This window comes from Labrus bergylta, chromosome 8 (assembly GCF_963930695.1).
Source record: "Labrus bergylta chromosome 8, fLabBer1.1, whole genome shotgun sequence".
In the NCBI taxonomy this organism is placed as follows: domain Eukaryota; kingdom Metazoa; phylum Chordata; class Actinopteri; order Labriformes; family Labridae; genus Labrus; species Labrus bergylta.
In genome coordinates this window covers 3471119-3485451 of record NC_089202.1, presented here as the reverse complement: position 1 = coordinate 3485451, position 14333 = coordinate 3471119, and the positions used below count along the sequence as shown (strand labels likewise).

Sequence of the window (14333 nt, the reverse complement as noted above, 5' to 3'; positions counted from 1 at the left end):
GTGTCTGTACCTTTAAATGCAAATGAGCTGTGTCTGACCACACCCCTCTCGTCTGGCTCGGGCTTTCTCGCCCTTCTGCCCATTGTGATGTCACGAAGGGAAGATCTCCAAACAGTCGGTTTGAGCACACATTTTCTGAAAAGTGGAGCAGGCAAAAGACGGAGAGGATGGACTTGAAGACAGATTAGGGACACATATTAGTGTTAGAAAAACACGGTAAAATGTATTTTCCAGAATATATGACCTTCAAAAATCCTTTTTGTCATACGGGAGTGATGGGGTATAACACTAATATTATTTTCTTTTGCCAAAGTTAGGGCAGATTTTCTCTAATTGTGGTTAAGGTAAGTGTACATTTATCCACCAATCAGGATTCTTCAACATTTGAATACAAGTCTGACGGTATATAGTGGGTTGGCTGGGCACTTTGAGTCACATCTTTTTAAATCCCACCCACACAGTCTTAACAGAACAATCTGGAAGGACAACATTTTGATGACTAAAACTTAAACTGTTTTTAATAGATAATAGAAATATGTATGTATAGTTTTGTATTTAGTTTTGGAAGAACAAACTAAGAAATACAAAAGTAAGCTATTTATAGAGAAATGTCCTGACAGAGATGTTGAGGGAAACAACTGAAGAGAGAAAAGAGGTAGATCTGAGATAGCCATGTGGAGACATGGATTTAGCCAAAAACTGCAATTTCAAGTGGGATTTTCTAAATTAGTTAAAAATATAATATATACAATATAATATATAATAAAATGTCAATATTAATTTCAAGAAGTGGCAATGACAACCAAAGAAAAAAAAACTGGACCAGGGAGACATTGTGCTACTCTGATGTTGGGTTACATCAGAGTAATCATGAGGAGCCAACAAATTGAGAAGCGCCAACAACAGAGATGTATGGTTCAGAAGTTCATTGCAAACAAAATCAATGCCAGTTCTATTTATGCTGCCTGCACCCACAACAAGGTTGTGTAACATCCTATCAAATTTTCACATGAAGAAGTCATTGCAAACAAAATGAATGCCACTTTTATTCCTGCTGCTTATACAAAAATAAAACTCAATGTTCAAAACAAATGCTAACAAGTTAAAATTACACTTCAGCATTTAACATTTCGCTTACATTTATCAAAAATGAGAAAAACAAGAAGACGTTAATTTTCTTAGCATGCACTTTAAGATGTTTTATTTTATTTAATTGAATCTTGTATTGAAGTCTACTAACCCACTGAAAGCTCAGGTAAGGAAAAATAAAGATGTTTGTAAATCTGTTCCAACGGTTTACAAATCAGTAAGGTTTAGGGTTCCATGCCCATGGATTTGCAATCTGTGGGTATGGTTTCATATGCTGTGTGCACACATTTGTAAATTGTGTGCACAGGGTTGTACACTGTATGCACCGTTTCATAAACTGTACCCACAGATTAAAAATCTTTGTGCACCGTGCCCACGGATTTGTAAACCATGGGAATGGATTTACAAACAACTTTTTATTTTCTCTTACCTAAGCTCCATAGAAGTTCCACATTTTTACTAGAGCAGAAAAAGAGACTAATTACACCACACAAAGTAAACAGTATTATTTGTATTTTTTCAAACACACCTTCAAGCAAAGACACAGCGATGTTTGCTCTAGCTTCAACGTCTCACATATTTGTGTATAGAAAGCAGAATAACAAAATAATCTACAGTCTGATGGGCTGAGCTGCTGGTGACCCGATTATTGTTCAGCTGAAATCTTTGGACATTTAGGAAACTCAGGATTAATTCTGCTATAAATAAGATTGTGTTAATATTTGACAATGACAATTTTTCATCTTGACCTACAGGAAAATTACAAACAGAATTGTATCTCTTTATTTTTAATTGGATGACTATTGAAGCGTTCTGGAGGAATCTTTGCCAGGGACGTACTGTTTCTAATCCTGTTAACGACATATTATTGGAGGCAGAAAATAGAGGTTCTATGTTCAAGAACCAATGTCAGGCACAGATGGCGGTCATGGTGGCTCTCCATTGTGTGTTGGCAGCAAGCTAAGTGCACTTCTGAAAAATAAATAACACTTTCATACTAATGTAAGAGATTGTGACAATCATCATCATCACATCTAAATGAATCCTGTATTGGACAGCTGGAGACTGACAGATAGTGTTTAGAGACGAGAGTGGGGGGTGACATGCAGCAAAGGGCAGAGGTCGGATTCAAACCCACGGCTGCACTGAGGACTATGGCTTCTTCATATGGAGACATAACTGCTAGGCTATCCGGCGCCTGCTACACTATCCGGCGCCTGCTTGGCTATCCGGCACTCCCTCTCTTCCATAAGTTAAATAAAGGCAGAATTGGAAATGCATTCTTTTGTTATTAGTTACATTTCTCTCATTTACATATGCCTCTTGAAAATGTGACTTACAAGTGATCATTTTATTAAACCAATTATTAAAGGGGATTTAAAAAAAACATTACTAAAACATTCCTCAATCTGTACCATCTGTATTGTGAACTTAAAAGGGACACTGGTGAAAATGTGGAAGAAGGGGACTTTTTCTGAGGTAGCCATTGATGGACCAAGATGTTTAAATTGAGCTATGATTTTTCAGTGGAAAATCAGTGTAACATTTATTTAGTGCATCATTTTCCCACATACACCACAGTAGAAAACTGTAGAATAATGAATTATGTGAAAACATTTGATGTACGGATGAGTGGAGAGGTTTCTATTCTGATTTTAAAACAGTTTGCTGCAGGTGACAAGAAATGAAAGCAATAGAAGCCCCAGAAAAATTCAAGCTTGAGATTTGGACAATACAACTTCCAGTAACATAAAAATAGATCTGTGTAGGCCTTAAGAATATATTGTATAGCTCTTAAATCGTCCCACACGTTATGGTCTGTCCTAATTAACACATTGGGTGTTGGGAGGAGATGCAAGAGAAAAACGGAAGTGGGCAGTCGTGTCGTCGTGAGACAGAGCAGCAGCAGTTGTCAGCATGTCCTCGCAACTACACGCTACTGCTGGCTTATTAAATATAGCTCTCGTTGAACAAAAGGCTTGGTGCTGGAGACAGTGAAGCATCACCGACCCTGTGGGCATGTTGAGGAGATCAGGACAGCAACTCAATTAGGATCGCACCTGCCAATTATATATGTTTTCTCTCTGCTATTCTTTGTCCTCACATGGTGATCTTTCAGCCAGCTAATGGCCATATGTGTCATATGTATATGTTTGCCTGTGTTATAAAACACAGGCAAACATATATTATCTCAGATAACTAGAGCTGCCTTAAAATTGTGCCATTTCTATATTCCAACCAGATGATAACTATTGAGTGCCCAGCAACAACAACTGTGAAATGTTAAAGCCAGTTTGTAAGATGCATATCCTCCAATGGTTGCTATATTATCATCCAAATATAGAAAAATGATTGATAGAACTGATGTTTATTTTTACTAGATAGAAAATCTGTACTTATCCACATGTTGAAGTAGTGTGCTTTAGGCTGGAAAAATGTGATAGTAACGTGTTAGTAACTAGGTGAGCTCTGAGCTAATAAGCTTCATTTAAAAAGGTCCTAATAACAACCAGCATTGTCTGTTGTGTTTGGTGGTTGAACTCAGACTTTAAGCAAACATTATCACTTTTGTCCTATTGTTAAATCTAGGGGAGTTTTACCTCTGCTTTGAGGGCAAGATGCAAGATAATATTTAATTTACCTATCAGTCCTGAGCCAAAAACCTTTTTCTTAATCAAATAGTTAAAAAAGTAAACACATATGCTCGATGGCCTTCTGGTTTATGTTAGACTGAATAACAGTCTGATCTTACAGTGATGGCACTAACTAGCTCGACATTACCTAAAATCCTTACCGGTCCTTTGTAACAAATCATAGTTCTTGCATCTTAAGTCTCAGACTTTTAGGGTATTGTGAATATTTTGGAATCATTTGACAGGAGTTCCTTTTAAATAAGAGATCCAGAAAGATGTTAAAAGTCAGCCAGAGGCATTTAGCTTATTTAACTAGCCACAGCTACAGTAATACAACATGCCAGCAAACATGCCAACAATTTCCAACTAATTTCAGCTGGAAATTGGGAAATCCAGTTGTGTCTTCTTTTGAAATCAAGGACCTCTTGTTTCAAACATGAGACATTTTATTGTGAATATCCCACATTAAAAATAGTCCAAGTGCCGAGTGAGAATCAGGTGAAGGAAAAATAATGAGAAAGGTAGAAAGGTTTCCAAAGCTTTAAGTCTTTAAAGTTTTTGACATGTCTTGGCTGATTCCTGTTGCTGCTCCAGCTCCACTCAGCACTCTGATATCCATTCAATACCAGGGAACTGGATGAGGTTCAATGTGTCAAAGTACTCCTTATGTTTGAGTAGTGACAGGGAAAGATGGGTGCAGCCATTTGAACACCTTTCTGAGTTTGGCTGCAATCAGACATTTAAAAGAATCTCTTTCTAGAAGGCTGGTGATAGCTGGGGCTTCAGTGTTTTCATCCTTTCCAAACGTAAGAGATGGCAGAGAAATGAAGCATTCACATTTCATCTCACCTTTTTGATAAGATATAAAACACCCCTTCCACAAGACCAGTTTTATACTTTAATAACAAAGATGAAATGTCAAAAGAATGTTCCATTATTTTCACTTACACCTATTATTTAAGCAGAGAAGAAAGTGATTCAATTTTCAGAAATAAGACTTTTACTTGATTTCACCGTTTGGTTTCTCTCAAACCAATGCTGTATCTCACTTTCACTTTTTGAGTAGAAAAAAAATACCAGAAATGGTTTTCCCAGTAAATACACAACAAGAAGGAAAAAGTAGATCAGACTGGGGGTGGGAAAAGTGATTCAGATCTCACACAGAGGAACAGAAGACACAAGAACAATCCTGCTGGGCTGGTCACGATACATACTGCGCTTGTTAGGTGGGGGTTATTTCTGTAGTAGATGGACAATTATGAAATCGTGAAACAGACTGTGGATCATCTTAGATTTATTCAGCCATGGTCAGAGAACATAGAAACACAACACACATGGCTGACAAAGTGCAGACCATCGCTGACCCATGCTGACCAAGATTTCACAATCATTGACAATCATTGACAAAGTGGCCATCATGGGCAAAATGGCAAAATGGCAAAGTCTTCATCACACAGTGTGGCTTATATTCTGCTAGAAGGTACAGTCCACAAATTCCTTTCCATTTGGGTACATCACTATAAAACAATAAAGATGACGTGACACTGATTTGTATACGTAACAGATGTAGACTCTCTGTCTAGCAAACAGTTGCTGACAAAATATAGTTGGCTCCTATCCATTTATAGATCTGCTACTACTTAGGTGCTTCACCCATATAAGGTTACAGCTTCACAGACCCAAAAGTAGAATTACTGTGAGATGGTTGACACAATTTAAAGATATGTCCACAAAATTATCAAGATGAATGAATCCATGAAAATACGTACTAACAGCGCTCTAATTGGGTAAAGTGCAGTGGTGGAGCCTATAGTTTCTGAAGGCATGGGGTCTACAAGCTGAGCCTCAAGCTCCCTCATCTGGAGAAAGGAGTCAATTCCTCGGTTTAATTTACAGGACTTCATCACAACCAGGCACAAAGTAGAGACTTCAACAAGAACTGGCAAAGTCAAAAAGTTTCTAAAGATTATTTTATTTTAATTAATCAATGACACCTCAGAAAACCTATGTTCTATAATAAGTAGTCATACCTTCCATTAACGTGAGAACAATGTAGCACCTATGTACCAAAACGATGTAATGTTGAAGAAGTAAATTATCTGGTTTTGTTGTTGGGATTGTTCTGCAGTGAAAGATGTGATGTCATTTCCTTTACTCAGCTTTCATTAAGTCATTCGCTTTCAGTTTGTTATTTCCTGTATTTCACACAATAATATATGCATGCTACCTTTTTCTCATTTTTAAATGATTAACTGCAACAACATGTATGAGTATGAGCAGTTCTGTGGGTTGAGGAATGATTGGGAAAATATACAGTAAAAGCAAACCTGCACTATAACTGTTGTGCTTTCATTCAAATTAAGAAAAGTCACAACCATATCCTTTACTGTAATCACATTGCCAACACAGCATTGCATTCTGGTCTTTTGAGTTTGTCCCTTGAGAAATTTGATTTGTATATTGATGTGTTTGTATGTAAAGCACTTTGTGATTCATTATTATTTTATGAAAAGTGCTATACATATAAAGTTTGATCTCAGTCTTTGCTGCAGTGACTGCATGAGTCTGGTTCTACTTGAGGTTTCTGCCTGTTTTTTCCTTGTCACCATTGCCAGGTGTTTACTCATTGTAGATTACGCTACCTTCTAGAACTGCTCCTTATTTAAAGTGTCATGAGATCACTTTTTTATATGATTCAGCGCAATATAAATAAAAAAGGGATTGATGGCAAGAAAAATAAAAGTGCAGAAAAGAATGCACTCTGTGAGGTCTTACTTGCATTTGATAAAATGTAAGCAAACAGTAGGATCAAGGCTCGAGTTATCATGCTGCAATTCTAAGTGAGATATGAGGGTGAACATTTTTTTAAACCACGAATGAGAAATATTTTATCAGAGCTGCTGTCACGAGGTGTAATGGGTACACGTCAACCTTCCTGAAACGATGAGGGATTGGAAGAAGGATCACAACTCAGACAAAAGCGTCTAAACACAACCTGCCCTACTATGTCACGCACTGTTCCTTTTCTGTTGCTATGACAACCGGCTGTTTTGTAAGACCCTTCAAATTGACTTTTTTTGTCACGAGGATCAAGCCGGAAGAAAAAGGGAAGGCAAATGGTGGACCTAGAAAGATGTACCAAGTAATTATAGGAGCTAAATAAGAATGCAGTCCAGGTGCAACTTGCTGCTCTAACACCTATCCTGGCAGCTTCACACTCCACAAATTAATCAGCCTCTCCACTTCCTGCTCTTCGCTCTCTCTCTCCCCTGAGTGTGCTTCACAGGCAAAGGAAACAAATAATCTGCGAGCTGAGCTATCAGCTTCCCTGCTGGTTCAGGCGCCCCTCATCCCCAGCACGTCGCAGGATCACTCCGCTCCGTACTGACAGTGACCAGGCAGTCTGCAGTTAGTGAGATCACACAGACAGGAAGCAGGATTTACACTTGAAGCCTCACATGCTGACACTCAAGGGTACTTCTAACCTTGCTCACAGTTTGGGTTTAGGACTGCTCACAACATGCTAGAAACGTGTTCAAGAAGTACTGCAGCCTAAGCCTTTATGGTCTTAATTTAAGTTAACTCCCCTCCACACCACAAGGAGACCCCATGCAGTGGTCAGGGTACTTGGTAGCACTTACTACCTTATAATGATAATAATAATAATTTATACTTTGTTGATCCCACAAGGGGGAATTTGTTTTTACACTCTAGTCTAGTTAACATGCTACACAAAATAGGCTGAAATACACACACATGGATCCTGTGGACATGCACTAATGGAGAGGTCTCAGAGTGAGGGCGCTCCTGAGCTTGTGGGGGGGGTTGGGTGCCTTGCTCAAGGGCACCTCGGCAGTGCTCAGGAAGTGGACTGGCACCTCTCCAGCTACCAGGCCAGTTTCTGGACTTGGTCCATGCCGGGACTTGAGCCGGCAACCCTTCCCAACCCAAGTCCCTACAGACTGAGCTACTGCCACCCCATAAATTATAAATAGAGGTCAGGAGAAGGTCTTCCTCCATTTGATACCAAACATTCCCATGATGGACTCCATGTTTGCAGCTGTTTGCCATGTGTCTTTTGAATGACCATCAATGTGAGTTGAAGATGAATTTTACTTTAATCAATTAATCAATCAATCAAACTTTATTTATATAGCAACTTTCAGACAAATTAAATTGCAGTTCAAAGTGCTTTACAAGAGTGCAGAAAAGTTATTGACGAAAAAATAGTTTATAAAATCATTGAGCTACTAATGCACTCAAATAAGAATTTGAAAAAATATGTATAAAAATGAAAAAAATAAAATACGACACATAAAAGCAATAAGATATTAAAATTAATACATAGGAGAAGAATATTTAAAATCGTAGTAGGATAAAAAAGATAATACATGTAAAAATTTGAATTTATATTCATTGACTGAATAAATGAGTTTTAAGACTGCGTTTAAAAATTTCAATATTCTCGGCTCCTCTCAGACCCTCAGGAAGGTTGTTTAAGATTATGTGTTTAATGAATTGACATTAAGGTAAATTAGTAATATGATGTATTTTCTTATGAGATAAGGAATTATTATTCTAATATTTATAGAACTTTAGCCCTCCATATATAATGCATATATTTAACTTAATTTGAAGAATGTGAATATGATTTGTTTGGACAGATATTGTAATCAATTCTTTCTTTAGAACCGTGGCAATCACCATTACATCCATAAATCCCTAAGTTATGTTAAATAAAGTGGATTGATCTGATTGCAACTTCGTTTCCTGGTGGTTTGTGGCTCCAGTTAGAAATGGAGCTCAGCGTAACTAGTTATATTCTTTCACAAATTCATTCATCCTTTCACTTCAACCTAAACTACTTCCTCCGACCACCTGCTCTGGTGATCAGCTGATAATGGACGTTTATTCTTTAAGTAATTAACCAACCACATTCATGCACAACCTCTCTCAACCAATCATCCTGTTGCGGCAAAATGTTAAAACAGTTTTCTCTCTTCCACAGTCATTCTGTCATTTCAGGGCAACCACTGAAACCCACCACAGCCCCAGTCACCTCCGTTCCAGCTCAGCATAGTCCAGATCCAGGATCATCATAGCCTCCCTTCATCTTCACCACCACCAGGGTCTAGACTTCATAGGGGGTATCCTATCCTGCTGTCGGCCTCATTACCCTTCCGAGTACATGAAGTCGTCACAATGGAGTCTAATCCCCCAAAGACTTTGCACATTCAAATCTAAATTGTTGCACAATGTTCAATAAATAATTGTTCATTCTCAAGTCTCTCCTGATTGTACTGTCAATAACCTACACCCATGACTAAAGCTGTTTTCACACATGAACTCATGCAAATGTCTTTTAAAGAATCCAAAATATTGCTGTCCTTGAATTCTTACTTGATTATTTGATTATTTACACACTACTCATAGCATTACCGTAGATGCTACGGAAATCTAAGATGAGACAAAGCAACAGAGTCTGACACTTTGTGTGGAGAACAGAAAAGAATATGAATCTGCAATATTACATCACCCATCTCGTGACATAAACATCATCATCCCACGCCAACTCAGGTTGGGCTTTTGACCTTGTAAAATCAGCAGGTCCTGAGGAAAGCTAGGGCCATACTTGTGATCCCAGGTCACCCACTTCACACAGTGAGTTTGACCTTTGAACCTCAGGTCGTCATTTTAGAGCTCCTGTGAGGAAGACTAAAAGATTCCAGGTCTCATTTTTACCAAGTGCAATTAATATGTTAAACGACAATTAGGTATTTGTTGCTCTTTTTGCACTTGAATTGCACATTTGCACACCTCCACTTTGCACTTTAATAACTTGAATTTCCATTCTGGTATGGGCTCTTGACTGATTTTATTGTGCTGTTTTTATTTGGTTTTATATTTTGCTGTGTTGTCTGATTTTTTAAATTAGTTTTGGTTTATGTTTTATGGTGATGTTGTCCTTGTGTTTCTTGTCTTCTGTGTGCTCCTGTTGCAACGCAATTTTCCCCTTGTGGGACAATAAAAAATCTGAATCTGAAACCCACTCACAGGGCATTTTCCCAAATATGTCCTGCTGTGTTCACGCATCGGCTTAACCCGACTTCACGTGAAATTACTATGGGGCCTATATGGCAGGAAAGAGTCGGGGTAACGTCAGGGTGAAACATGTTGCTGTTTGTGATCACACATGCAGCTCACCGGGAGAGTTTCAGGAACATTTCAGGAGTTTTAAGCATGTGAAAATATAAAAAAAAGAGGAGGCAATACTGTGATTAATTACACTAATGTCCCAGTTTAATCCTGATCCTGCTCTGCACTACAGTAACAGCGTCTGGCTTGTAATTACTGCACTCAGAAAGAGGCGTGGGGGTGCAGTTTGGCCTTGCAGTTAGTTTGTGTGTACAGAAGAGGCTGGTCCACTCAAAGGTGCAGGATCTCCAGCCGGTAACTCGTTTCTCGCATGTCATTGGGGATGCAATGTGCAAAATATCCCTAGAGAATTTCCATTTTCTTCAAAAAAAGCTGAGTATAAAAAATATGCTGGCCTTTTTTGTTTGTTTGCAATAACACTAAGTGAAATGATGTATTAAAATACTTAAAACCCTACTGCAAAGTCATCCCCTCAACATTTGTTCTCCACCTCATTCCCCCTCCTCTACTGTCAATGAAACATTTTCATATGAAGAGATGGGACTCTGCATTAGTCATACTTTACTGCTTCTCAACACATTTGCAGTACAGAGTTGACTTTTGCGGTGTAAAGTTTTAGAGGGAGGAGAAAAAGTCTAATACAATAACCTGTATGACTGATGGAGCTCTACCACTTGTCATCAACAGAGTTCAAAGTCCTGCTGATAAAGGCCAGCGTTCACACTTGATAAGGTTCAAACCAAATTCTCCACAGATGTTTTGTTCTCAGATGTACTCACCCACACACTTCAACGTTCTCATTATGTCAGGTGCACAAAAAGTGACAGAGAATACAGTGAGGAGGTTTACCTTGCTGTCTGCAGGCGACTCCCTCTTTACTAGATGCTGGCCCATGCTGCTGACAGAGACTGTAAGAGAAACAGAGACTGAGTTAACACCAGGAGAAGACCAAACAGCATTTATGTAAAGAGTGCTTATCTTGAGTCAGTGTGTGAAAATGTAGCATCATACTTTGGATTCCTATGGACTACTATTAAATATCATCTCACATCATGTAACAATTAATAAGGTCTTTAAATCTTTTGTAAAGTGTCTCAAGATAACATTTGTTATGAATTGGCGCTATACAAATAAAGATGTATTGATTGATTGACATCAACCTTGACATCCATGCTTTGATTTTGTCTTGAAAATATAAAATCACAAACTGACTAAGAGTTCTGCTTGTGGTTTGTTCAGTGATGATCTTCCCTTGTCTGTAAGCCATGAGAGGTATACATTTATGATAATCATTTTGTAACCACGGCAACGCGTATATGCATCTCAAATTGAATCTAGGATTTTATATTGCACAGAGAAAGCATTTAAAGCTGAGGTCTAATGTTCTAATCCTGATCTGTGATCTCTGGTCCTATAAGTCTATTTCAAGATGTGTAAAGTACCGTATGTGTTACAGCTGCAGGAATATCACCGTCCTGTCTTTATCTGTTATTGTCAATGAGAAACTGATAATGCACAATGTCAATGACATCACCAAACATCAGCCTATGAGTGAAAGTCTGGCAAATTATGAGAATATCGCTTTACTTGTTATTTTGCCTATTTTTGTACTTAACGGGTACATTAATACATTATGTAAAACTTGTGCTATACTTCTCGTTGTTTGTGTTGATAAAGTTCTGTGGGTACATTCTGGCCTAACTAACTTCTGGCTGACTGGTTTGGTCTGCTCTTGATTTTTTTTCGATTGACAGCTTTCACAGCAGCCCAGACACAGGTGAGGTTACACACAAATGCAGCACAGATTGATCAGAGTGAATCAATCAAGCTGTTCTCAACCAGATCTGGTCTGTGTCCACACTCCCTCTCTGCATGTGCTGTAGCCCTCTGCATGTGCTGTAGCCCTTGAACATTCATTACAATATTATGTGCAGATGCTCTGTGTTGCCATGAGGTTATACCACTGCTGTGAAGCACCACCTGCTAGTGATTTGTAGATACTTCATTAGTGTCATCATCTCTAAGTCAGACGCAGATCTCCGTAGTTCATAATGGACCTTTTTGTAACTCAGACTTATTACTTTGCTGTGGGGATTTGCATTTCAGTCTGTTCATCAACACTTTCTGCTGCTGAAGTGTGTTGGTCTTACAAGGAAACATAAGACTTAAAATATCCTATTCAATAACTCATCTCCTTAAGAATCAGCATTATCAAAAGGTGAAGGTCAGTCTCAACAAATTATGACACTGGGTAGTTTTGTTTCCAGGGTCACTTTTACAAAGCCTTTGCTTTTAAGTATGACTCAAGTGAACACCTCTGGGGAGGCCACCTGAGGCTGAGGTGAGCAAACAACTCAAATAAACATAAAACCATCCAAGAATCTTTATCCTCACACAAATGTGATACATGGAAAAGTACTAGCTGAGGCTGATGAAAATGGTAATTTAGTCATATTTTCAAGCTGCACAGCAAAAAGGTTATAGATTATCAAATGGAAATGCTTAATATTGCATGAATCTCTAGCCAGCACTCAAAGACAAAAATACATTCCTTCCTCTGAAGGACCAATTCCTTTACTTTCCAATAATCACAGCATGCATTTTTGGCTTTTAGGAGCTTTTTCAGTCAACAGAAGAGGCTTTCATCCTGACTTTTTCCCCCCCTTCTCTGGTCTTTCTCCCTCGTAGAACAATACATAGACATAAAATTATGATGTACCATGTCAAAAATGGTTATCCTACAACTCTGCAATTTGGTAATAAGCTTCAGAGATGGGGTGCGGATGTTCCCAAAAAGATGTTGGAACAAGCTTTTAACATTATGTATGAATAATGTCCAAGACAAGAAGGCACGGGAACTCTATGAAAAAGCCAAGAATGTTCATTAATTCAGTTTTACATTTCAAACTCACAAGAATAAAATGCTCTATATTCACCATCAGTCAAAGGAATTCAATGAAAATGTTAATATAACCTTTAAGAATAATTAATGATGGAATCTTGGCAATTTTATGTTCTTCACACACAAACACCTTTACTAAATGTAACACAGAGCCTCATGTGCCTCCAGTGAGCACATACAAACTATTGAGAGGTGTTTTGTATCCATTATACTTTGAAAATAGAGCACAGGGGAGCAGAGCTGATTAAAATGAAATCAGTTTGAAGAACGTAAGACTTTACATAAAAACAATATAGCTCAAGGTTAACAGCTAAACCCAAAAGAACTGAATTTGAAACAAATAAATCTGAAAGACCCCTTTAACAGCCTCGCATAGTCATCACCTGAGAGAAAGGAGCTTGATGTAAACGCATCACCCTGCACCAGTGTGTAGACAAGTCACCAAACTTCAAGTCAGAGACTTGAGGTCTGGTGCTACAACACTGCCCTGCACAGTTGAGTCGAATCCCCAGTGCTCAAGCCCAACTCAAGTCTGAGTCACCAAAGAATCTATAGCAAGTCTGAGTCTAGGCGTGTCCCTATTACCTGACCGAGTCCCAGTCTAGTCCCCATAACCGGAGAGTCAAATCCAAGTCCTTAAAGTTGAGTCCGAGCTGTTCCAAGTTAAACTTTAGTTTTTCATCTTAAGAAATGTTTTAATTAACGTAATTAAATTAATTATGTTAGTGAATGTGCATGCAGGTGGACAGAGCAAGTATCAGTCCTCATTCTGAACTGAATAAATAATTAGGGCCTTATAACAACAGCATAAAAAAACAGTCTTTGTCAATGAAGTCAGAGTCCTCCACTCCATGCAGAGTCCAAATGCAGTAAATGCTTGAATCTGAGTCTAAGCGTAAGTGCTTGAGTCCGAGCTCGATTCCTAGACCTGGACATATCTACTACAATACTGTTCCTCACCAAGTCATCACTAATGCTAGCTAGCAGTGGCTCGAATTACTCTTCCAGCAGACACACAGCAACATTGCATTTCATTTAGATGTATACCTCGCAAATGTAAACACAATATTTAATTTCCCTTTTAGCTCTGATTTGAAATTCACTGTCTTATTTGGGCTAATATTTGCCCTTCGGTTGTGAAGCGTTGTTTTAGCAGCTGGACTCACTCCAGCAATGAAGGAAACCTTGTCATCTTTGCTTAATCCACTGTGACTGAAGTGTGTTGAGAGATCCATTCAAAGTATTTAAAAAACACTTGATAAAGGGAATAGCTGTTGAAGGTTTAACATCCTTTTCTGGGTGGCAGTAGCTCAGTCTGTAGGGACTTGGGTTGGGAATTTTAGGGTCGCTGGTTCAAGTCCCGGCATGGACCAAGTCCAGTAACTGGCCTGATAGTTGGAGAGGTGCCAGTCCACCTTCTGAGGTGCCCTTGGGCAAGACATCTAACCCCCCCCCGCCCCACCCACCAGCTCGGGAGCACCTACTGTGGGCAGCCCCCTCACTCTGAGACCTCTCCATTAGTGTGTGTCCATAGGATCCTATTTGTGTATGTG

At 38.7% G+C, this 14333-nt stretch overlaps 1 protein-coding gene across 1 annotated transcript in view; it reads right to left on the bottom strand.

The window, feature by feature from the left end:
- The window catches only part of LOC109984374 (myelin basic protein), a 49771-nt gene that overhangs the window by 24351 nt on the left and 11087 nt on the right, over window positions 1-14333 (bottom strand). Inside the window, exon 2 of the mRNA XM_020634498.3 lies at window positions 10728-10786. Within this exon, the coding sequence (XP_020490154.1) occupies window positions 10728-10772 (45 nt within the window). The 5' untranslated portion in view covers window positions 10773-10786. The remainder of the gene's footprint in view (window positions 1-10727; window positions 10787-14333) is intronic.